At 41.9% G+C, this 25,207-nt stretch overlaps 1 protein-coding gene across 1 annotated transcript; it reads left to right on the top strand.

Annotated features, from left to right (window-relative positions):
• The first annotated feature begins 3,307 nt into the window (after nucleotides 1–3,307).
• TIMM22 (translocase of inner mitochondrial membrane 22) lies at nucleotides 3,308–14,699 on the top strand. The gene is made up of 4 exons (XM_075196909.1): nucleotides 3,308–3,601; nucleotides 7,977–8,173; nucleotides 13,080–13,152; nucleotides 14,144–14,699. Exons 1-4 carry the CDS (start codon nucleotides 3,355–3,357, stop codon nucleotides 14,218–14,220), a joined length of 594 nt encoding a protein of 197 aa, XP_075053010.1. The 5' UTR covers nucleotides 3,308–3,354; the 3' UTR covers nucleotides 14,221–14,699.
• Nucleotides 14,700–25,207: the final 10,508 nt, after the last annotated feature.

The following is a 25,207-nucleotide window of genomic DNA, read 5'->3' as shown; positions in this document are numbered from 1 at the left end:
CATTTATTTAGTACCTTCTACAAAATGATAGCTAGAATCTGATTGGTTGCTATAGGCAACATCCCCATTTTTTTCAAACCCGCAGCTTAATAAATATAGCCCTATAACTAGAAAAGAGAAGGAGTGGAGGGTGAATGAATCAGAGTAAGAGGAGCCTGTGCCTAGGAATGTGGGTGCAACTAACAGGATCAGAGCCAATGATTGAGATACTAAGACAAGGGAGATGTGAAGACTGAAAGCATAGAGTGTAGTTAGTAGGTGCAAAACATAGATGGCGCGCAGAATGCAAGGTAAAAAGAGGAGGAGGACATAAGGTTAGAGATCCCTGCTTGCAAGAGCTTATAATCTAAAGGGGAGAGGGTAGACAAATGACTAACTGTTAGTAAAAAGACACGTGAAGAGGGGGGATAAAGACGGCAGGGGAGTGGTTAAACAGCACAGTTCTTAAATGTTGCTACATGGGTTCTTTAGGCACCACTAGAGTTGTTAACATGTCCTCTAAAGGAGGTTTTGTCACTGAAGGTCGCCAGGGTATCCAGCTCGGAGACACTCATAGTGCCGACAGCTAGCACAGAACTTTGCGGGACTTCACTAACCAGTGGTTGGCTATATTGTGCCGCAAGTGCTAGTTGGTTCAGAGCACAGAAGAAGACTTCATAGGATTACTATGGAGCATGGCTCAAGATGCCCATGGACTATGTGATTTTGCTTCCTTTTTGTAGTTAAGTCGGTGTTCATTGTTCAACTTAATAGTTGAACACAGCTAGACAACCCAGAGTCGCTCACTGCAAGATGTCTCCTACTAGGTTGGCTATCTAAGGACTGCCCTGCTGAAGCCACACCACCCTGAACCTGAGGACAAAAGGAGGCATCACCACACCAACAGGAGTATTCTGCTTGGACAGTTCTGCCTACGGCTTACAGCTCCTGTAGGCTGGTTATGGATCGGTGGATATTGTAGGTAAATTCATCAAGAAAGACTCTGCAGACTTTTTCACTTTTAAGTCTGCCCAAAGTAGGAAGACATTTGACTTGGTCCCAACATAACTAGCAGATGAGTGGAAGATTTTGGTTCAGCAATTGGGATAGCGTTACCCAAGGACTGTGACTATAAGTTCCTTTTAGATATGGGGATGTGCATTAGCTTTGATGCAGTGAACCACCTGGTACTTATTCTTTAAAGAATGATATACTGTGTGTTGGGGTATTGACAATCAAGTACTTTACCTTTACTCACCATTTGTCTAGGTGACTTTTTCCGTACTGGGGGTACCAGGTGTGCTAGACTGATATATACGGCTGCATACAAGCAACCAATAAGCTTTAGCGACAAAATCTAAATATTAACCTGTTATCCTCACAGCGAACCCTATGCCTAATGTGATGTGTTGTGGACTGAAATGATAGATAGCTAATTATGCCTTATCATAAAGAGGGTGTGGTTTCTGAAAATAGGCATAGGGGTATAGTCTACTAAAGACCAGGTTGTTTGTACACATTGCTTGTAATTTTCAGAGGCAAATCACTTGATTTACTATCTAGCCGTTTGGAATGTGAAAATTCAATCCACATGTGATGTGTGGCAGTTTCCAAACCTGTAAACCCCATTAGTTTTATGCAAACCACATAGTGGATGCGGTTTCCCTATGTGGAGTGCTCTGCAATTTGTAGCATTACGGGCCAGGTGGGTAACACCCAGTCATACTCAGTTGTTTGTGCACTTTTAAAGAAATCAAGTTTTATAGATCGCTACAATTGTCAACATGGAATAAAAATCATAGGGAGCTTTCAATCTGATGCTGGAGAAGAGTGCTGTGTATGTGCAAGTGATTGATGAGTCGGTAGGTGTGTTTCTGCTCTGAGAGATGTAGTTGTATGGGTTTGAAAAAATAAAATGAATGTTGACAGAGTAAAAAGAAACTGTTTTTTAGTTTAGTTATTTGATAACAGACATGGGCAAATTTTGCCTGTAAACACATTGCCGTTTTAAATCTGCTCTGCAAAGTTGCCGAATATTGGTGACTTGCAGAATGTGCAGATTGATACAGTTACCCCCCGATTGTAACTCTTTTATCATACTTTACATCTATATTTCTAGTCCCAGGATGAATATTGCAGATGAACCTTTGCTGGTTCGAAAAAACAGACAAAATAACACAGATTTTAATAGTAACCACATATTCACTAGCTTCAATATCAAGTTAGTGGCTCCTGCTATTACCTGTTCATGCAGGGTCACTGAAGGATTCTTAACCAGACTCATACAAAGCTCTGCACAAAACCAAGTATTCAAGGTGAGTAAATAAGAGCAATACAAAAAGCAGATTAATTATTTTCACTTACATACCCATCAGTAACTATGTATATATGTCATATGGTAAAACAATTATTATATAGGTACTTAAATCTTGACAACTCTCTGAACATATCTATGTGTCCCATCAAATTATCACACACTAGCTAATGCTTTCTCACCATGCAAGGGAGTGCAGTTTTTTTAAAAAACAAAATAGCTCAAACAGCATGTACCTGGCAATAAACATCATTTTATATTCGCCCAAAAAATGTGCAGTTTACAAAACCTCACAGTGGTAAATTTATCCCAGATTTGGGAATGATATTGGTGGGTTTGGTCAGATTAGGAATAGTGGTTTTTGGGGGTATGGGAAGGGTGTCTGCAGTCACAATTTTGACACACAGTCATATGAATACGGATCAAGATTGCAGATAACATATAGAAAGGTATTTCTATAGGAGTTGTGTAATAACTATGTCTGCCAGACCGGTCCTGTTTGCCAACACTTGAAAATTCTTTGCTTATAATTTCATGAACAATTACTGACAACCAAAATTATTTATTGACATATTATTTATGCAAGTCTAAAATATAAAAGTGAAGATATTAGAGTCAAAGACTGAAAAGAGGGGGTTTATAACACTTTCTAACACTACAACAAACAATTGGTGTGATATTTTTTGACCTTTTACAGAATACCAATAAATATTTATGTGATGATTAAGAGTACAGTAGTGGCCCATGCACATTACATACAGATTCACCTGTCCAAGGTCTGGAAAATGTTTGACCACTATGTTACTAAGTATTCCTTCACATTTGTCTCCTCACTATACACCAGCTCTGTGATCACGTGATCTGTCACTGGATGTCGAATCTGCTCCTCAGGTTCAACACAGCTATTTCTGTTGCATACTATATAATTAATAACAAAATAGATAATACCGAATTCAAGATCTTCTTTCGTGTTCTTTCTTGTTACTTATGACACTTTATTCATTTTCCCGTTTTCATATAGTGTGGAAAGTGCGAGGCTGAATCAATCACGTGTGAGTGTCATGGCGGCGCCCGGTGGAAGCTCAGTTTTGACCCCCGGGTCTGTGTCCTCGTCGCCGTCTACCGGGGATGGCACTCTGCAATACAGTCTAATTTTGGAGCACTTGGTTGGGGAAAAGAGGAGACCTAAGGATGTGATCCCCGGAGGTATGGGGGGGATCCCCACTCCCATTAAACCTGAGGAGCAGAAGATGATGGAGCGGGTGATGGAGAGCTGCGGCTTTAAGGCTGCCCTGGCTTGTGTTGGTGGTGAGTGTGCTGTGACTAGGGATGGGCATGAAATAACTATCGCCACAAATTAGTGTGACCCATTTCCACTGAGCGATTCATTTTGTGCACACATTTCAATATACAATGATCTGTCCATATTTCCTAACTAAAAGTTGTCTAAAGGTGTTTTAAACATCATCTGGTTTTTTTCCACCCCACGTTTTAGCAGTTGTAAAATGTTAAAACATCATCAGGCAGTGGAAATATATTCGGTGCATCATGCAGTACCAATTAATGCAGTGTTGTCATATAAGTTCAAGGTTATAAGGAGCTGTTAGGCATATGGTCATCATGGGGCAAGAAACGTATACCATTATCTACATTGCAGTGTTCTCCCCAGCACCTATTTCCCAGGTGCTGCACCTGGCTGTTTTTACTTGCCACCTGGCTTGTGGGGCTTGTGGAACTCAACAGAGCCCCATTATAATAGAACACATCATTGTTTCTCCTATAGAACAAGCACTATGTGAGTAATACAGATAGCACTGTGTGTTAGACCACTGACCACCTATCCTGGCAGGTGTGGACAATAACCTCCAAAAAATGTTTTAATATTATTGCAAAGTATTACAACTGCCCCACCTAGCTACTTCTTAATACCACCTGACTGGCAACATTTTCTGGGGAGAACACTGCAATATAATAATGAAGTAATTATTACATGATGTGTCTAATACTTTCATTGAAATTTGTATTGCTTTTTCTGTTTCCCCTGTTATTATATGTCTTTGGGATGAAGGGGTTTCAAGTTATTAGTTAAGATGGTAGGATCAAGGGAGTCTGGTCATTAGTTGGCTGGGAGTATATATGGCCTCGTGATTGTAGTCACTGGAATGGTGGGATGGGGAGATTAATGCTGTCTCTGGTATTAGAGAGGTATTGGAGCTCTACACTTTGGTATTAGAATTAGTGAAACGAGGCCTGGTGGTATGATGGGAGCTGCACTCATGTTTAGAGTTAGCAATATTCAATACATTTACTGAGGATAAATAACAAAAGTTGTGCCAGTAAAAAAAAAGTGGTGCCCAGTACAAATCACTCCTGGGGGTAAATGTATCATACCCCGGTTTTGTCAACTCCCGCGAGTTCGGCATCTTCGCAGCTTAAATTTAAAGCGGCGCTGCCCTGTATAGCGCTGCAGAATTGGTGGCACTATATAAATAAATGCTGAAGATGTATTATGCACTTCGCATACAGAACATATAGATATAAATATGACAAGAGCCGAGAAACAGCAAATATAGGACCTTCATATGTACTGGTTTCTCTGGGGCAGTCTTTAAGAAATGTATAACGGTAATACATTTGAAAAAAAATGTTACATAGTGCCTTGTTCATAATAAAAGTGTTACGAAAAATAATAATTGTATGGTCTTTCTGCTTGGGTCAGAGCATAGGACGCCCTGTGTGCACTGGCTTGAGAGCTGCATTTGGATCTATTCTCTCTCCTAAGCAACTTTCTTCATTTAGATTCACCGCTTTGTGAACTCTCATCAGGCAGCTAAGATGTGACACAGAGCCGCCTAGGAGTGAGGATAGATCGATCTGCATGACCATCATCATCAGCTATTTATATAGCGCTACTAATTCTGTAGCGCTGTACTCGGAGACCTTGAGAACTCATTCACATTAGTCCCAGCCCCATTGGAGCTTACAATCTAAATTCCCTAACACAGACTAGGGTCAATTTGTTAACAGCCAATTAATCTACCAGTATGATTTTGAAGTGTGAGAGGAAACCGGAGCAATTCGGAGGAAACCCACGCAAACACAGAAGAACATACAAACGCCACACAGATAAGGCCATGGCCGGGAATCGAACTCATGACCCCAGTGCTGTGAGGCAGAGGTGCTAGCCAATAAACCACCATGCTGCCCAGTGACAACTACCAGACCAAGTCAGGTCACTGTAGTTTTGTTTGGAGTTAGGCAAGATAAATAAATTAAGAAAAGGGTAATTTACCTGTGATCCTCCTTTCTGGAGGGTCCTATGATGGAGTGAGATGTGACAATGTTTCTAGTAATTTGAAGATCAGGATAGAGTATCTCTTCTAGAAGGGTAGTGGTTAAGTACTGGTCTATTATTTTATTTACGTTGCCTATCTCCGCCCAAAAATGTGAAATTATCCTATAAGTGATCATTCATAAGCTTTCACAGGCAAGGTTTTCCTCACTTCTTAAATTTATATTTTTATTTTTTACCTGTTAAAATGTATTATTATTTTAAATTATCATTGTGTAATGTGAGGTTGACTATAATGTCCTTTAATTATGTATAATTTTCACTAATGCTAATTATAAAATGTCAATTCTGTTTCATTTAATTAATATTTGCAGTAACTTAATGCAGTATGCTAAAAATTAATCAAACATCAAAGAATGTGTAATTGGCTGATGTCACAACAGGTAATCTAAGGCATTTTATCCACTTAAAGTACGTCCACACATGTAAACTACTTTGAAGTCTTTTTACAGCCTCGATTCCAAATGTAACCCATAATTTTATTTGACTTTTTAAATGTATAGATTTTTTTTTTCTTGCAACATTTTATAAGCTGGCTACAAAAGACTACTTTAATTTAAATTAATTTAAATATTATATATTTCTATGTGTTTGTGCACACAATACTTTATATAAGTTCTTCTTCCAGTGCTTATGTTATTACAGATAGGTGTCTTTCTTTGATTTAATGTATTATTTTAACTTCTTATTGAGATTAATGGCAATGTGCGGCCCCTTTGAATATTAAAGGACCGACCATGCTGCGCCTGAAGCGTATTAGGTTGCCCGTTACTGGTTTAAGCCATCCCCACTTTTTTAGGTAAAGAATCTCAAAGCCAGAAGAAACATGCAAATAAGATAAAAAATAAATATTACACAGTTAAAAAAAACCCAAAAAAATAAAAACACATTGCACAATCGTTTCTTTCTGCACCAGTTGTATAAACTTTGCTGGTTGATATTACAGTGAACTTCTGACACAGTTTGGATGCAAGTGAAATAGTGCAAGCAGTGTACGTCTGTGATATTTGTGTATTTAGCAGACAACTGGAATGTCGCCCAACTTCGCTGCCTGGGTGTCACCCTCGACTCCTCTATCTCTTTTGCCCCCCACATTCATTCCCTTGCCCAAGCCTGTCGCTTCTAACTACGCAACATCTCCCGCATCCGTCCTTTTCTCTCTCAGGATGCCACCAAAACTATCATCCATGCACTCATCATCTCCCGCCTTGATTATTGTAACCTCCTCCTCACTGGCCTCCCCCCTCTCCCCTCTCCGCTCTATACTCAATGCGGCCGCAAGACTCATCTTCCTCTCACGCCGCTCCTCCTCTGCCTCCCTCTCTGCCTTGCCTTACACTGGCTCCCCTTCCCCTGCAGAATCCTTTTCAAACTCCTCACCACCACTTACAAGGCTTTCTCCAACTCTACTGCCTCTTATATCTCTAACCTCCTCTCTATTCACACTCCTGCCCGCTCCCTGCGCTCGGCCAACGACCGCCGCCTCTCCTCCACCCTTATCACCTCTTCCCACTCCAGAATCCAAGACTTTTCCTGTGCAGCCCCCCTTCTCTGGAACAACCTCCCTTGTTCCATCCGTCTCTCTCCTACTCTGTGCTCCTTCAAACGTGCACTCAAAACTCACCTCTTCCTCAAAGCCTACCAACCATCTACTTAGCCCCCATCTCCTCCCTTTGCTCGTCCTCCCTTCTCTCCTCTTGCCTCAACTGGCTCCTCTTGTGCCTGGTCTGTTTACCCTCCCTTAGGATGTAAGCTCGTATGAGCAGGGCCCCCTCCCCTCCTGTCTCCATACCTGTTCTTCGCTCCGTCTTTACTGCATATGACTAGCCGGAGTTTCTGAAGTATTGGTACTTTTTGTTCATTGTTCTGTATGGTTTCACCCTGTATAGTCTACTGTTAGTACTGTGTGCCGCGCTGCGGATACCTTGTGGCGCCTAACAAATAAATGATAATTAATAATAATGTGTAAATATTGCGTAGCAATTCTCCTAGCTGATAAAAATCCCATTGGACTGGAAATGATTGGTCAGAGAATCAGCCTGTACATGCAGTGATTGGCTGACACATAACAGTCTCTGAGCATCCTTTTGTTGGGCTTGCCCCTTAAAAACCCAGCATATGCCCGATCTTGCTGTGATAATTGGGACTAAGTGACTGTATCTCCACAAGTCGCCAGGTTTTTGTATAGGTTTACTGGTAAGGGTAAAGTAGAACCATTGTTTTTATAGACAATGCAAACCGCATGTGTCTGTAAATTGTGTGACCAATTACAGTCTTCTAATAACTGTTATTAAGTACTGTAATATCTGACTATCTTTGCTTTCCCCTTAGGTTTTGTCCTTGGTGGAGCATTTGGTGTGTTTACTGCTGGTATCGACACCAATGTAGGATTTGATCCTAAAGATCCTTATCGCACTCCTACTGCCAAAGAGGTGTTGAGAGATATGGGTCAGAGAGGAATGTCCTACGCCAAGAACTTTGCCATCGTGGGTGCTATGTTCTCCTGTACAGAGTGTCTAGTGGAATCTGTAAGTACATGTAATGAGTTCATGTATATGAGTGTTTATACAATATAATGCATCATCTGCATACATTCTGCTGCAGGTTCAGAATCCTCCCTATTTGACGAAGATTCCAAAGGTTAAGAAAGATTAATAACCCCATAGAAATATAAAATTTACACACAATGATTTTTTTTACAGTAAATTTCTAGTGCACACAATGGAGTAAATTTTAGGTAACAAAACATGTCCTCAGGGACACACTACACCTCCCCCCACTTATATATACACATGTCATTGGTCTTTTGATTTTGTTTCAAATGAGGAAGGTCCCTTTCTCTGTATTACCCTGGGCCCATAAGGCCCCTTTGCAGGGAAAAAGAGTCTTGAGGCCATTTTTCATTGAAACTAGGAAGGGCCAACTAACCTCCGGAGACACAATGCTGCTTAGGAGGGATTCAGGCGTTCCACAAGGTTCTGGCCCTTCACAACCCACAAACGGGAGGAAAAAAGACCAAGCTAAATGAATTAATACATGGCATGTAGCCCCATCCTTCCGTCCGAAGAGATAGACTTTTCCTACCAGGGCAAAGAAATAATAGTAATAAAAAAAACAAAAAACAGTTTGTACCAAACAGAGCTACCACCCCTCTGCTAAACTTGCAGCTTGTGGATTACATTATGAACAGTCATCTACCAATAGAGGAATGAATGATGTCCACAAGGGCATTCCATATTCCTTTTAACACTGTAGAATAAATGTCTACATTTAAAAAAAATGGATCATAACTAATTTATTCTGCTTCTGTCATAATTGGGCCCAAAAGTTACTTGCACACGGTACAAACTAAGTTTTATATACTAAGTACATTTTTGCATTAAATTTCACAGCAGGCAGATTGAGGAGGAGATTGGTGGCTTAATCAGAAGGGTCTGCAACGCACAAACTCATTAGCCATCACAGACAGACAAGTGCATATTTGCTAAACACTTAAGCTTACTGAATCACCTGACCAGAAAATGTATTTTTATAAAGAAAAAACAGCATATCACAAACTAGATATTCAGTACTTTTGGCTGCATCTAAACTCATTGCTAAAGGACCAAGACGATGGCAGACCATACTCACGGTTGAGCTAACCAGATACTGATCAAAGCAGGATGAACCCAGATATATGGCCCTCGCTAGACCTGCAACATCATTTTAACACAATGCAGGCCCTGATAGCCTCATTTAGAGAGGAAAATGTTATTCCAGATGATTATGCTGACCTTATCTTTATTAGATCTAATCTATATCCAGTGACTACTAATGCCCAAATCCCTCAACCTTGTTACACCAAAAGATGTCCTTCTACTAAAGAATGCATTCTAAAGGTAGTACAAAATCGTAAAGACGCTGAAGTTCCTTTTAATCACTATAAGCATATCCTGACCTCTCCAGAGTTACAATCAACAGAAGAAGGCAGTTTGTATGATGAATACTCTCTGCTTGCTGCAGATATCCTACTGCTAGGTGTACTCCATCAAGCTGCCGATTACATGACATTGCTGCCGCCTAGTAAAGACCAAGGCTTTTAGCTGATGAAGAAATGGAAACTTTCACCTGATACTGAACAGATGCCGTCATTGGGTGACCGAAGAGGGGAGTATATTCACCAAACCCCATTTCCTCCTTCAATAAGTGCGTAAAGACCTCACCTTCCATTCAGTACTCAATCCCAGCGTGACGGCTCACAGCACAGTGGCAGAAACTGATGGGATACTGACTTTGTTGTGCCTTAATTGTTTCATTTCAGGTTATCTGTTGTGTTTACATTTCCCATCCCACTCTGCCTCCCCCTTTTGGGTCTCATTTAAATGAATCCATTCAAGCCATGTAGCACAGCCGCCAACTTCTCTTCCATGGCCATATAGAACTTGTCACTTAAACGCTCTTGCCTTCAGTAAGATTATTTTAGCGCCTGGTAACCGCAATCTACGACTAAAAATCTTCTGGTAACACAAATCCTTTGTAGTTGGGTTGCAAGAAACTCAACTCTTTTCTTGACAAACAATTCCCGCAAGTATATTTAGCTTGTGGTTCTAGCACACCATGACCTCTGGTATACAGCTTGCTCTTCACCCCAACTATAAAGACTGGTCCATCTGGCCTATACTAGTGTGTTGATATTTTCATGGTAGATAGTTTTGCAAGATATATCCATTTCTAGCATACATTATTATTATGGTCAGCTCATGTGATCATTGTTTGGAGATCCTTTCCTAGTATTTGCCCCCCTGAATCATGGTGACTGAATGCATTCCTTTACTAAACCCTGATTGAAATTTGCAACTACTAAAAGCTTTTACCCACTAGGGGTAGATAGATAGGTCTCCTTTCGGGAATTTTTTGGAGTGTGGGAGGAAACCGGAGCACCAGAAGGAAACCAATATTCTACAAAAGACACTTAAGCAACCATTTTTATTATAATTTATTTGTAAGGTGCCCCAAGGCTTCCACAGACTGTAAAATTTAGTTAGAACATACAACAAAATCACATTGATCTTATCTGTATGTACCAATATTTGCAGATAAGCAGAATAATGTATGGATGCAAATAACAACATAAATCACAATGCATACAAAAACCACTTGGCATAAGTCAAAACAGGGACAGAGAGGACAAGGAAACATGTGCAGACATGGGACATAGGTTTGAGATCTTGCATCTAAAGGGAAGGGATAATGAGAGACAAAAGAAGCAAATGGGAACAATAGGCTTAGTGGACTTCACTATGGTGCAGAGGTCTGACAGATACTGAGGCCATGAAGTAGAGATGCCTAGATGGGGCCTAAATATAGTCCTGGAGGGTCCAGATGGCGCAGGGCCCTATTTGGGCAATGTTCAGGATGGTGTAGGGACCTAAAAGGTACAGGGGCCATGATGGTGTTTGGGTCTAAGTAGTGTAGAAGACTGGATGGTGACAAACCAACTGCAAGGCAGCACTATGGCATTTTTGGTAGAGCAGTAGAAAGGCAAATGCGGTACTATTATAATAAGAGTTAAGAGCAGTATATAAAAAAAGTGATGGGAAAATAGTGTGAGGAGAATTCTAGATGGAGAAGAGACCGGGGCCGGTGTGAAGTGGTGAGAATGTAAAGGTGAGTGAGTTTGTGAAAACCAGGAGTAAAGTGAAAGAGAGAGAGTGCGATAGTGGATCAGAGAGAGGAAACCTAGATATAATGACCAGGTTACAGTGTCCAGGAACCTGAAGTGTGCAGTAGCAGGCAGCAAAGGTGGTTCTTTGTATGTTAAACGTCACAGTTGAATTGTGCATTTCCTAGTGCTTGAGAAAACCCCAACATGTCCACTCTTAGAGTGAATGCTTAGATATAGTTGGGAAGAATATACACTGGCTACATCTGTGCTAATTGGTCAGCTGAGGGAAAAAAAATTGTCTTGGTCGAGCCAGATCGGTGTTCTAAACGAAGCTTCACTGATCAACAGCCTAACACAGCTTCTAACAATGGATAACAAATTCCTGTTATATACTTTTTGAAAAACACAGTGGCAAAGATGAGAAGCACAAGTTGTAATGTGAATGACCAATATTAACCCCAGTCTGTGTGTTAGTGCTTTTAGAATGTAAGCTCCATTTGGGCAGAGACTGATGTGAATGACAGATATTCTCTGTACAGTGCTGTGTAATTGGTGGCACTATATAAATAAATGATATAATGATGATGATGAACATGTCATGCCCCTTCCCCGTAGAAACCAACTTCTGCCCCAGCCCTCCCCTGCACACTGTTTATCTCTCCTGCAGCGAGGGGACTCCCTGCCAGTGCAATAGTCTCATAATAAAGTTTATATCCTGTCTCCCTGGTGGGACTAGGCCCGGCAGTGACAGTCTGGCAGAGTGCAGCTCATTCATTCTGAAAATCCCCACACCCACAGCAAGACCCGGCACAGAGTAGATGTAGTAGGAACCAGGATAGAAATACTGCTGCAGTATTTGTACCCCAGGTCCCCCTGCACATGTCCTGCTTCCCATGGGCTGCAAAAAGTGGTCTGGAGGCACTTAAGAGAGAGGAGCAGCTGTTATTTTCTAGAATAGTATATGTTTCCTAATAACGGGGGGGGGGGAAAATAAGCATTACTGTAAATGATACAGTTTTCAATTCTGCGTGTTGGGTACACTTCAAAAGTATGGCTTTGCTTTGGAGTAACATTTTAGTTACTCTTTACAGTCACAGTTTGGTGGGTTGAATCTCCAGCACATTTTCCCACCACTGCCGTTTGCATGCAGATGGGTCTATACAAGTTGAATAACAGGTTTAAGTTTAAAGGCAATGTGGGGGGTTCAATTGTGCTGCTGTTATTTTAAGCATGTAATTACCATACTGAGTAGGGGAACAACATGCACCCAGCTATTTGCCTATAGAAATTGTGCAGTTCTGTTTTTGGTCTCCCAGCTTAATACAAAGCTCCGCTCTGCCTACACACAAACGGCAATTACACCTTCCGAAGCTTTCTTTTATTTGCATTGGATTTGGATAACTTGTTCCAGGAATATTTTACAGGTTTATATCCCATGTCCTGAGTTTTTCTGTAAACCTATGGCACCTACATAAGTAAACCCAGGTTACCCTAACTGTGTAGGGTTACAGTGAAAGAAGGATTCCACCAATACCAAATAGTTAAGTGCAAAATACAATTGGCTGAGTAGTGGGATTCCCCTACACCGAAAACAACTGAGAACGCCCCTGTGTGATGAGAGCAGCTGGTTGGGAGACTGTTGCAGAGGGGTTCCATTATGAGGGCCCAGGGAAGCTGTGGGGTAGGGTGCCCCTGTTAGTCATTCCCCAAATTTTAAATTTGTACTTGTTAAACACAACTTACTCATGCCTCACTACAGATGTGGATTATATTTCATTCTTCTATTTTAGTATCGAGGAAAATCAGACTGGAAGAATAGTGTGATAAGTGGATGTATTACAGGAGGTGCTATTGGCTTCAGAGGTAAGTGATTTATTATCTGATATAGATCTGCTTTGTGTTGGAGAGCACAGATGAATAGGGGTCTGCAGTTCTCAGCCTCCTTAGTTTGGCTGCAGCAGTGACAGAGTATAGCTACCGTTGTTAAACCGGCTTGTTAATCTGAAATGTCTAACAGGATGAATTAACTGGGTAAAATCCAATAAGGGGTACAGTTAACAAGTGGTACAATGGCTATAAAAAGAATCACCATCTTTTGGGATTTTTCACCTTTGTATTTTGTTGCTCATGGAATCGAAAAGGGATATAAATCCATGTGCCTCCCACACACAGCAAGCTTTAAGGATCATCTGAGTTATTTTAGATCTCCAATGTGCTCAGTAGTTACAGGGACTCTCTGTCTATCATGAGGGAAGGGGGAGGAATCCTGGGTCTAGGATTGGCAGCTGACGGGAGGGTTAGACTTCTGGGGCCACAGGTAGGAGGTGTGGTGAAGGGTTACATTAGTGGAAGAAGTGGTAATGAGCAGGAGCAGAGGTATTACAGAGCTTTCAGGAAATATTAATGAGTAAAAGGAGAAAGTTTCTTGTGAGCGTTGGTCTCCTGAGCTGAGTGTAGGGGGAAGAATATTGGACTGGAAAAGGGAAAATAAGTCACATACATGTGAGGGAAATGGACTGGAAGAAGGTGATAAGCAGCAGTGGAACATTGGTGTTTGAAAGATGCCTGTGTAGCTGGAGGAACAGTGAGTCCGGGAGGGAACAGGTGAGCGAGCAGAGTGGAGAATTGTTGATGTGCCGAGCCCACCCTTGTGAGGGGAATGACTGTGTGGTTGGGCCTGAGAGGGCTGGTAGAGGAGCATAATAGAATGATTTAACAGGTGAACATAGGGACAGATAGGGTGGAAAGTGGTTGCTGTCACTTGCATTTCAGGATGTCTCTGTCTCTCTGTGAAAACAGGCCTGAAGCTGCAGTTGGGAAGAGTCATTTGATTAGTAATGTTGTTCTTTTACAGCTGGACTGAAAGCTGGCACTCTTGGCTGCGGAGGATTTGCTGCTTTTTCTGCTGTCATAGACTATTACCTGCGGTAGTCACTATTTGCAGCCAGGTGGCGCTGCTTCTCCATGAACATTTTTATTTATTACAAATGCGTTGCTTGACCAATGAAGACATCTACAGCAACGACTCCTCAATAGTTGCTGGAATATTGTGCTGACCTGAAAACCTTGGAGGTGGACAAAAACCGTTGTGAAAATGTTTGTATAAATGTCCAATTCTGTGGTTTTGTCTGTTTTAACTTGTAAAACACATGCACTAATCTGTTGTCTTACAAAACATCTCTTATTTAGTCAGCTCTTCTACAGCACAATTCATAACAGTTGGTGCAGAAATAACATATTCCGGTATAAACATCACGTCACAAAAACTTTTTTCTTTTTGTTTCATTCTGTTGTGCTGGATGTTGTACAAATCATCCTGTACACAACACATTGGGTGCATTCAGCATACATTTTTATTTTTTTGTAACAATGCCCAATGTTAAAATAAAAAAAATAAATGTTCCCATCCAGCCTTGTATTGGCCTTATATCTTCCCGCACACATTTGGATTATACATACATGGCAGAAAACATTTCATCCAATTAAGTGTTACTAAGCAGCACCTCCGAGTTAATTCATTTTATATACGTACACAAGAACAGAGCCCACTGAGAGTTCACCCATAATGTCCAAGTTTGTTCAGATTTAATCATGAAGTTGCTCCATTTGGGTACACTTGGTACATCAGGGGTTACCAGGATCATGGAATTATTACTTTTTCTAACAGAACATTAGTGACATACACTTCATGCCCAAAAGTATGTGAACACCCCTCCTGTTTATTGCTAACGGGTGCATACAGCTATATAATCTCCATAGACAAATATTAGTCACTAACCATGTTTTACAGCCCATTCTACTACTAATCATGTGTCGCCATCTGGCAGTCGGACAGACGAATCCGGGTTTGGCAAATGCCAGGAGAACACTTCCTCTACAAGTGTGTGCTGCTAACGGTAAAGTTTGGTGAATGAGGAATAATAGTCTGGGGCTGCTTTTCACGGTTTTACCTGGGTCCATGCGTTCTATTGAAGGGATGTGTTGGGTACTGAAGAGCGAACATGACTATCGCAACAACACTTACACTGACATCTTGACAGCAAATCTCAGAACCGTGACATGCTGTTAATATTGATTGTTTAAATATTGATTCTTTGAACGCCGGCACTATTATTGTTAAGGGTGCAATGGAAGGAGGCGACGCCTGTATATTATAGAAGTTTTGTTAACAACATTGTACAGGTGCTGCCTCCTTCTATTGCACACTTAAGACCAACAATAATACTGCCGACATTCAAAGTCACGTGATTCTATGCTGCCGTCTTGTTAAATAGTCGCAATGATTGCAAGTCATTTTTTTTAAACAATCAATATTAACAGCATGTCAGGGTTCCGAGATTCGCTGTCAAGATTTTGGGGTAAGTGTTGTCACAGTAGTCGTGTTTGGGAACCTGACTACCACTGGAAGGGATAACTTGATGGTACAAAATACAGTGAATTTCTAGAGAACTGCATGCTTCCTTTCCTGTTTCAGCATGACTGTCCCCATGCAAAAATCGAGGTCCATCAAATAATGGTTACCTGAGTTTGGTGTGGAAGAACTTGACTGGCCTGCAAAGACCCCTGACCTCTGCCCCATTGAACTACCCCACTAGTGCTCTTGTGATGTTTTAGAATAATATGTTCAACATGGACATATGGATGTGCTCTTCAGGTGTTCGCACACATTTAACATGTATTAACCTACGCTGTGGGATTGTGGCCAGGTCCTTAGTGTCTGTCTGCCACACCTGTGCAGTGGCCATCTTTAAATGGACTCGGAGGGTTAAAACCCAAGCCGTAGAGGTTAATACAATGGCGCTAGGCGCTGTGTGCATAAATTATTCATTTTCAATATTGTAAATAACAAAGTAGTTTTTAAATGTGGGCTGCTTAATACCTGGCAGCAATGAAGAGGCTAACCTAGTATGCCGGGGAGTAAATAAGTATATATTTAAAATGTGTGTAATGTGCGTGGGTGCTGTGGTGCCGGTAGTTAACCGGTGCGCAGCGTAGGGGTTAACTCCCGGCACCAGGAGTGTAAAAAATATGTAAAATGTATATAATAAAATAAATCTGGTGCATGTACATCTTAATCAACACAAACTTCACGTTATCAATTGATATTACTCATAAATGTATTACAGGTTTTTCATTGACTTCCCATTATAAGTTTAGCCAGTTTAATAGATGGTATTAAATTGATTTTCAAATGATTTGCTCTGGTAAAAATATAGCTAGCTTGTCTTGGAAGAATAGGTAAAAGGATGGTGTCAAGATTAAGTAACTTTAATTTTTTTTGTATAAATACATATTCTTTCACGACCCTGATGATATTCAGATACAAAATTTAATTTTATAGTAGGTTCACTAATATCTGGAATATGGACAGACTGGCTATTTTATTGGATGCTGCCCACCAATTTTATCCACCACTAACTTGATAGCCTTAAGAAAATTGCGACTGTATCCTTTCTCTAAAAAAACAAACGGCTCGTCTATTGTAATTGTCTGAATTAGTACATGTAAGCATTAACAGATTTGAAGTGCATATAAATAAATACTTTATGGCTGTCTATATTAAATCCAATATTAAGATCTAGGAATATTTTCTTTCTGTATAGCTGATGAATTGCCTTTCCATAAATCAAAACATCATTGTTGTATCTACACCATAGGTACATCTAATTAGAGAAGGGATTGATGCCCTAAATTAATTTTTCAAATCTACCAATAAAAGATAGATCCATATTTAAAATACTCCTTCTCTAAAATAAATTGAGAACATAGAATAATAAACAGTATTTGATTATCTAGCACATAGGTGTTGGTAAGGAACCATAGTACAGTTTGTATACACTAATCATGACGTAAAACATTGTAGATGTAAATGGGGGCCTCACAGTACCCCTAGCCCAGGGGCCTACAATGTCTTAATCCAGCCCTGAGGCTGATTCACGTGCAGGTTGCATGAATCAGCCTGGATTGGATAAAGGAGCAGGAGGCTGGATTACCTCCTGCCAGGTTATGTTTCCAAAACTGTATAAAAAGAGCCCTGTTTGACCATATGTTTTAGTATTCCATTTGTAACTTCTGGAGATCTCTATTACCTCAAACTATTGTGTAAGAAGAAGAGGTGTATGTCCCTGTTGGTACAGTCCATTGGGGTTGGCTGTTAAACTGGCGCTTCTGCCAGTACGTATTGATCCGCCAACTGGGCGGCTTTGTCCAAGGTGTCTAGCTTTCTCTCCAGCACCCATTCTTTCTACGCCGGAGTGCAGCGGCGGTGAAACTGCTCTTGGCACTTTAAGTCTATTACCTCCTTCATGGTCTGGGTGCCAGCTACACGTAATCCCTTCCTGGCAGACTCCTGCGGATGTTTAGCAAACTCCTCATGGGTTGCGTGGAGGTTCTTGGTATGGTCCTGGAACTTTTGTCGATAGGTCTCTGGGATAATAGTGTACCGTTTAAGGAGGGCACTTTTTACTACATCATAGTCAGCACAGTCTTCTGAGGGCACTCCATGGAAGGCCTCCACCACATGTTGTTGCAGTGTGGGCACCAACCGCTTGACCCATTCCACTTAGGGTACAGCCTGTAGTCTGCTGGTCATTTCAAATACTTGTAGATGCTACTCAGTATAACCCCCCCCCCCCCCCCCCAGGCTGCACGACTGGTGACCTTTCCTCTTGGTGCCATGCCTTGATGACCTGTGCCCGCTTAGCTGCAGTTACCTTGTCCCCTAAGGCCGACAGCTGGATCCTTAGCTGGGCTGCCCTGCGCTCATCATAGGACAAAGGGGCTGGTTCTGTTGATATTGACTGTTGAGAAGAGGGTGCTGCTCTCTGGGGGTCTGGTTCACCTTGTTCCCGATTTTCAACTGGGTTACCACATTGGCCATTGTTGCCATCAGTTTCCTCCGCCAGGGTACCATCCTGTAGATGCCATTCTCTCGTCGCCACTTTCATCTCCCTGTTTGGCAAATGCCTTGGCATTGCACAGAGTCTCAAAGTTAGTTTTGGACATGTTGGCGTATGCAAACATCCTGTGTGTCCTCCTGGCTGAAATTATTCCTCTCCTGAATGACTTTGCTCTCCTGACTTGTGCATGAATAGCTGCCTGGGGTTATCCCACTGCTGCTACCAGTAATCTGTGACCGGATGGACCTCCTAGGCCACTCTGTCATGGTGATGGGAACTGGCTGGGCTTGTCTTGTCACTGTCCCTTACTTGCACCCTCAATGCAGTAGGAGGGGCTCTGCTGCCACCACTAGGCTCCTTCACCGGCACCTTGAACCACTTCCTTCTGAGTAATTTATTGCTGCTAGGGCACCCTGGTGCTGGGCACCTGAGCTGATACCCCTGGCCTCTTCCTTCAGCTCAGGGTTGCTGTGGATGGTTCCCCCTGGCCTATCACTGGCCAGAGCTGCAGAGTAGCAGGCAGAACATTGGTACCAGATGCTGGGTCCCAACCACAGAACAGCCGGATAGCGGATTAAATTGGTCTAATCTGTAGGTCACAGGAATTTACAGCAGGTAAGTAGAATCCTTAAGCAGTGATGTTTATTGGCTCATGTAGTCCTAATAAGGACAGTTAGACGTTAGTTTGAGGTGCTAGTGATCTCCAGAATCTCAGATGGTATAATACAAAACATTTTTTTACAGTTTTAGAGACCTAACCTAGCATGAGGTAACCCATCCCCCTTCCTTGCTGGCACCACAAATCTGTGATATTACATACGATCTTTAGGATCAGCATGTAACATATTCTCTAAGCTTGGATTTAACAAAATTCACATCAATCGGTGATTTCCTAAATTATTTGATGGTTGCATTATTCATGTAGTTCGTCTATGTTTTTAACAAGACTAGATAAAGTTAATGACCTACTGTGCATTCAGACTAAATTGGTCACTCACACTGAAAAGGCTTAATTAGCATGGGGGACTTCCTTTATAAAACTTAGAAAAGGCATATGTCTTTCAACATGGAATATCACTACATTTCCAATATAAAAATACAACACTATCAAAAATCAGTACATTTGCAATGATATACAGTGGCGCACTGTGTCCCTAATTAAAATAAATATCTACAATAACTTATTTCTGCATGATCCAGCCACACTCCTACCCACCTTGTCTATCCGGACCACCAGTGGGCTATAGCCACACCATTTGGCTCCTTGTCCTGGAGTCTCTTGGGGTTGCCGGATATGACCCTGGGGATCCGGCTATTACTTCCAAAACAGTCCATCTGCTTTGCTGTGGGCCTTTCGTTGCTTGTGAACTATATGAAAGTCATAAGTTTGAAGTGCAAGGCCGCAACAGTGCAATTTTCCCCCGAGGTGTGTTGTAGTCACTTTAAAGGGTTGTGGTCAGTCACCACTGTGAAATGTCGCCCATACAAATAAGGTTGAGGTTTTTTCACTGCCCAAACAGTGGGCAAACATTCTTCCCCATTGTGGCATACCCCATGTGACAGTATGGAGTTCCTATGCCACCTTGTACATGTTACTGGGGACCGACTACCTTACCACCGTCCCCTTTCTTTATCCCAAATGCGTCCCTTTAAATGCAGTAGGAGGAGCTTCTGCTGCCGCCACTAGGCTCCATCGTTGGTATCTAGAACTGCCTCCTTCTGGGTAACTCTCCCTGCTAGTGTACCCCCTTTCTGGGTACCTGGGCTGGAACCCCTGACCTCTTCCTTTAGATCAGGGTTTCTGTGGACTGTTCCCCCAGGCCTATCACACAAGCCAGAGCTGCATTATAGAGGGCAGAGCAATGGTACTGGATGCTGGGTCCCAACCTCTGTAGGTCACAGGAATTTACAGCATGTAAGTAGGTGTCAAAGCAGCATCTTCAAGCAGTGACGTTTTATTGGCTCAAGCTGTCCTAATAAGGACAGTTACTTGCCACTTTTTGGTATTAGCGATCTTCCCAGAAGTTACAGATGGAAGGATACATTAAATGGTTAAATAGTGCTCTTTATATACAGATTCTGATATTCATGTTGGCAAGGGGTAACTTGGCACCTGTCCTAGCTGATACTGCAACATCTGATATATCAAATTATGAAATTCAATAATTCCCATCATGATGTAATATATTCTCTAACCTTGTAGGTAACGCAATTTAAACTTTAACAAAATTTACATTAATCTGTGATTTCGTAAAATTTGGTGTTACGTTTCCTATATTACCTATATTACTTGCATCCTGTCTTTGAGAAATAGCAAGTTTAATTACCCCCTCCTTTGCCTTCAGGCTATAGGATGTGTTAGGCACTCACACATCAAAAGGTCTCATTTGCATAGGGGCTTTCTTTAGAAAAGTTACAAAAACAAGCTTCCTCCAACAAATGGCTATTGCATCAGAAATCAATACATGAATATGAAAATAAATACATTTATGGGCCCAGCGCAGGTACATAGCCCCTTCTGGCGCTGTGGGAACAGCACCCATACATTAAATATTTTATTTTTAGCTTAATAAATATACCCTTTAATGTATGTTTAATCCCTTAGTGCTGAGATTTAATCCACTTGGCACACCAATGTCAAGTATTAAGCCATTCAATGCTGCAACAGTCATCTTTGTCAGGTGAGGGGGACCCAACCACACTCCACCTCCCGTTTCAGCAGGTTACTGTTCAAATAGGCCACAGGGTGCTCATGCCCATCTGGCCCCACCTAGCTAAGTACTGCTCCTAGTCCATACTGTGATGCATCAGTTTGCACAATAAAGTCCTTGTTATAATTGGGCGCCAACAGTACTGGAGCACGAACCAGGGCTTCCTTTAATGACTGAAATGCCAGCTCACAAGCGGGTGTCCAGTCAACTATTTTGGGGAGCTTCTTCTTAGTGAGATCTGTCAGGGGCTTCACTACAGTACTAAAAAGACCAATACTTGTCTTTAGGTTGTGGGCCGGGGCCAGTCTTGGATTGCCTCTACCATAGCTGTTTCTGGCTTAACCCTTCCTTCCCCCACACGATGCCCCAGGTACTGTACCTCTGACGCTTGTCTGCTCAGATGGTCAGACCTGGCCACTAAATCTTCTTCAACACCTGCCCTACATGTTTTAGATGGTCCTTCCAGGACTTGCTTAAAATGGCAATGTCGTCCAAGTACGCCTGAGCAAAGGCTTTATACCTTTCCAGCAGATAATCATCCACACACTGGAAGGTAGCTGGCGTGTTCTTCATCCCAAATGGCATGGACTTAAACTTAAACAGGCCAAATGGGGTTATGAACATCAACCTTTCTTGAGCCTCTGGGGTCAGTGGTATCTGCCAATACCCCTCACTCAAGTTAAATGGTGAAAAATACTTTGTCCTGTCCTACAAGTTAGCTGGAGCAAAGGACAGCTCCCCAAAGTAGTTGACTGGACACCACACCACTTATGAGCTGGCATTTCAGTTGATAACGGAAGCCCTGGTTCACGCTCCAGTACTGTTTGCACCCTTTATTGTGCAAACTGATGCATCACAGTATAGATTGGGAGCAGTACTTAGCCAGGTGGGGCAGATGGGTAGGAGCACTCTGGCCTATTTGAGCAGGAAACTGCAAACCTGGGAGGTGGGGTATGTTTGGCCATTGCTTGGGTAGTGAAGAACCATCAACCTTATGTGTATGGACGACATTAAGTGGTTGTGGCCAGTCACAGCTGTGTAAAGTGACTACAACACACATCAGGGGAGAATGGCAGACCTTTATAGTGAATCCTTATTTTTCCATATCCATATTTTTCACAAGCAAGGAAAGGTCCTGTAACGCTTTGGTCCTGCAAGTAGTACCTGTTCCGTTACCCGCATGTCATTGGTCTGGAAACTGCCATGTTCTAGCGTCAGACAAACTTCATTCATTTCATTCAGCTATACTCAGTTCGGCACATGTGCAAATCTATTGCACTTCTGGACCTCCCTCCGTTTCTCATTGGCTGAGCATTTCTGGAGCACTATTTAAACCTCCTGGATTCACCTGTCTGATGTTTGTTCTTCAAGCTCACTTCCTGTAGCCTGTGGTTCTGGTTCCTGTGCTCCTTGTGGATCTTCCACTATTCCAGCCTGCTCTCAGTTCGTGGCCTGTGTTGAACCATAATTGCTCCAGTACCTATCCTACCATCTTCAGTGTACTTCATCGTGACAGTTCCAGTTCTCTCATCGCTATCACTCAGAGCCGCTAATACTGTATCTCATCTATTGTTGCTACGAGTTACCTCGGCCACTTCAGTTGCTCTCAGTCTCCTGCTGTATTGAACTATTGCTGCTCCAGTACTATTATACCACCTCTCATGTACTTCATCGTGACAGCCCCAGTTCTCTGACTGCTACCACTGTGGACCGCAACTGCCTCGGTGACTCATCGCCTGATCCCCCAGTTATCTCCACTTCCTTGTGTGGTCTGCACTATTCCAGTGCTCTACTCCAGCTGTTCCAGTACCTCTACCTATCAACCTCGAGACAGCCTGTTTCTCCTGGTTGCATCACAGGACATCTACTCCCCTTGTGCCTCATCTATAGCTGCCGTGTCACCTGGCTCCTCCATACCGTTCTGCTTTACACCCACTCACAGGACCGCGACCTGCAGGTTCGGTGCCGCAAAGTCCATACCTCCTTGCGGGGGTTCCTGGTGAAAACCACCAGCCTGTTAGACTCCGCGCCTGTGGGTGGGCTAAGCAATGAACAGCAGAACCTAGGGATCAATTTCCTATAACCCAACCGTGACAGGTCCACAGCAATGCACATGGACTGTTTCGGCAGGAAGAGCCAGATCTCCTGGCTCACCTCCAGTAACCCCAAGAGACTGCGAGACCAGGAGCCAAGTTGTGGGGATACGGCCTGCTGGTGGCCTGCATGGACAAGGGGGGGAGGAGTGTGGCTGGATCACGTAGAAATAATTCATTGTAGAAATGTATTTCAATTAGTGGCGTAGGTGCCAATTTATATCATTGCAAATGTACTGATTTTTTTTTTTTTATACTGTTATATTTCTGTTTTATAAGTATATTGATCTCTGATGCAATAGGCATATGTGTGGAGGAAATGCGTTTTTGTAAGAAAGGAAGAGAGGAAATCCTGAATTAAGTTAATTCATTCTTTTGTTGTGACTGTTACGATTATGTATTATTGTTATTTTCCCTTAATATTCAGGTATGACAATGTATATTGTATGTATTGTTGTAATGTAATCTCATCGTGTGCTTTGCTAAATGACATGAGTCTGAACCTTTGCAAGTGTCAATAATGTTTGAGAAACTAGCCAGGCACAGGATAGATAAGGATCTTGGAGGAGTTTGAAGCCCCAAAGTTGTAAACCATCTGGCCACTCAAGCAGAGGTGAGATTCTCTGAGGTGCCCAAACATATACTTAGTGATAATTTACTTCAGAAAGCTGTGTCATTTTGGGAATCAATCTGACTTAATTGAAAATGTAATTCCTAAGGTGGGGGTGAAGAGCCTGTAAGAAGGGTTTAAAAAATCTTTTGCTTTACACATTACATTGTGCATTTTCATGAGGGGGTTTATCAAGACACCTTTCTCAATTGTGTTCTCTCACACACACCAAGTCTTAACTATTAAGTAGTGACTCTGGTTTTATTTCCTATTTTATTTCGGGAACTTATTTGTGCAACTTATTGTATGTCTTAAACATTTTTGTGACTAAGCCTTGGAACCATTTTTCAAATTAAATGAATTTAATCTAGTGTGTTCTCCGTGATTATTTGTGAACTTATGAATCCCATAATAATGTCTTACTCACGTCATCTTACGGGTTGGAGGTTTTGTCACATATTTACCTTGCATAGGATTCATGGAGCCTTGTCTTACTCTCTGATCACACTCACCGCAAGCACTTAATGTAATATATAATATATTGCAGTTTGTCAGCCCAAATCAGATATTTAATTGGGTAGTCAGAGTAACGGTCATGTTCCAAATGTCATGCTGCCTCTCTCTCTTATATTCATGTGAATGTCCATATTATTTTCATTTATTTCTAATTTATATTAAACAGATATAAGGTGTAGAGAAGTGTGGCTCCTGCTCCTATCTATTACATTTTGTTACTCTGTTAAGCTGGGTACACACTACAGAAATTTCGACCAACTTTTTATGCCGAGCGATTTTACATGCGATCGATGTTCCGATCGCTCGGTCCATGGACTGCATACACACTAGCCTTGTTTAGGACGATAAAGGGAAGAGCAGACGTCCATTTAGCGACTTTTTACAGCCATGTTGTCGTGAACAATGACTGTAATTTCGTACTCACTGTTGTGGATCGGTCGGAAGTTTATACACACTACACAACGGAAACGAGATTGGAACGAAAATATTAAACGGTACGACCAACCAAATGAGGCAACAATCGTCCATTTGGGCAGACTTTCGACCATTGTGTCACTGCACACACTGACCCGACTTTTGAACAAGAGGTCGTATGTCGGCTGATTTAGCCGATTATTGGATGAAATCTGTGTAGTGTGTACCCAGCTTTACTTGAGTGGGTTGTACTGGGGTGTTTACTACATCCTTACGATTTAGCAGGGGGTGTAGAAAATAAGTATTTATCTTAGCGACAGGCACTAGAAAATGCATAACACAAATGTGGATTCAAGAACAACACTCCCACTGGTTAAAAATAAGATATTGTATTACTTCAGAATGGACCAGGTGGAAACATCATTACATAGATATGTACAAAAGCTTTATAGAGGTTGGAAAAGTTGTCTTAATAAGCTATACCAGGCTGTAAAGTCCCAAACTTCTGAGACATTTGTGTAGTGCAGATATGGTAACTACAAAGGTTTTGTTAGAACATGGGCTTGGATTAAATCTACAACAAGCATTAAGTTGGTTAAAGCCTGGCATAGGTTCAGATTCTTTACTTGGACTAAATTTAGGGCTATGTAAGGGTTAGGATGACCTTGTTCAAGA

Source organism: Mixophyes fleayi, chromosome 2 (assembly GCF_038048845.1).
Source record: "Mixophyes fleayi isolate aMixFle1 chromosome 2, aMixFle1.hap1, whole genome shotgun sequence".
NCBI lineage: Eukaryota > Metazoa > Chordata > Amphibia > Anura > Limnodynastidae > Mixophyes > Mixophyes fleayi.
This window is presented reverse-complemented; position numbering and strand designations above follow the sequence as displayed.

Coding starts and splice junctions, on each gene's coding strand:
- TIMM22 (XM_075196909.1), top strand. CDS start 3,355: ATGGCGGCGCCCGGTGGAAGCTCAGTTTTGACCCCCGGGTCTGTGTCC. Junction 3,602..7,976: donor TGCCCTGGCTTGTGTTGGTG/GTGAGTGTGCTG, acceptor CTTTCCCCTTAG/GTTTTGTCCTTGGTGGAGCA. Junction 13,153..14,143: donor AGGTGCTATTGGCTTCAGAG/GTAAGTGATTTA, acceptor GTTCTTTTACAG/CTGGACTGAAAGCTGGCACT.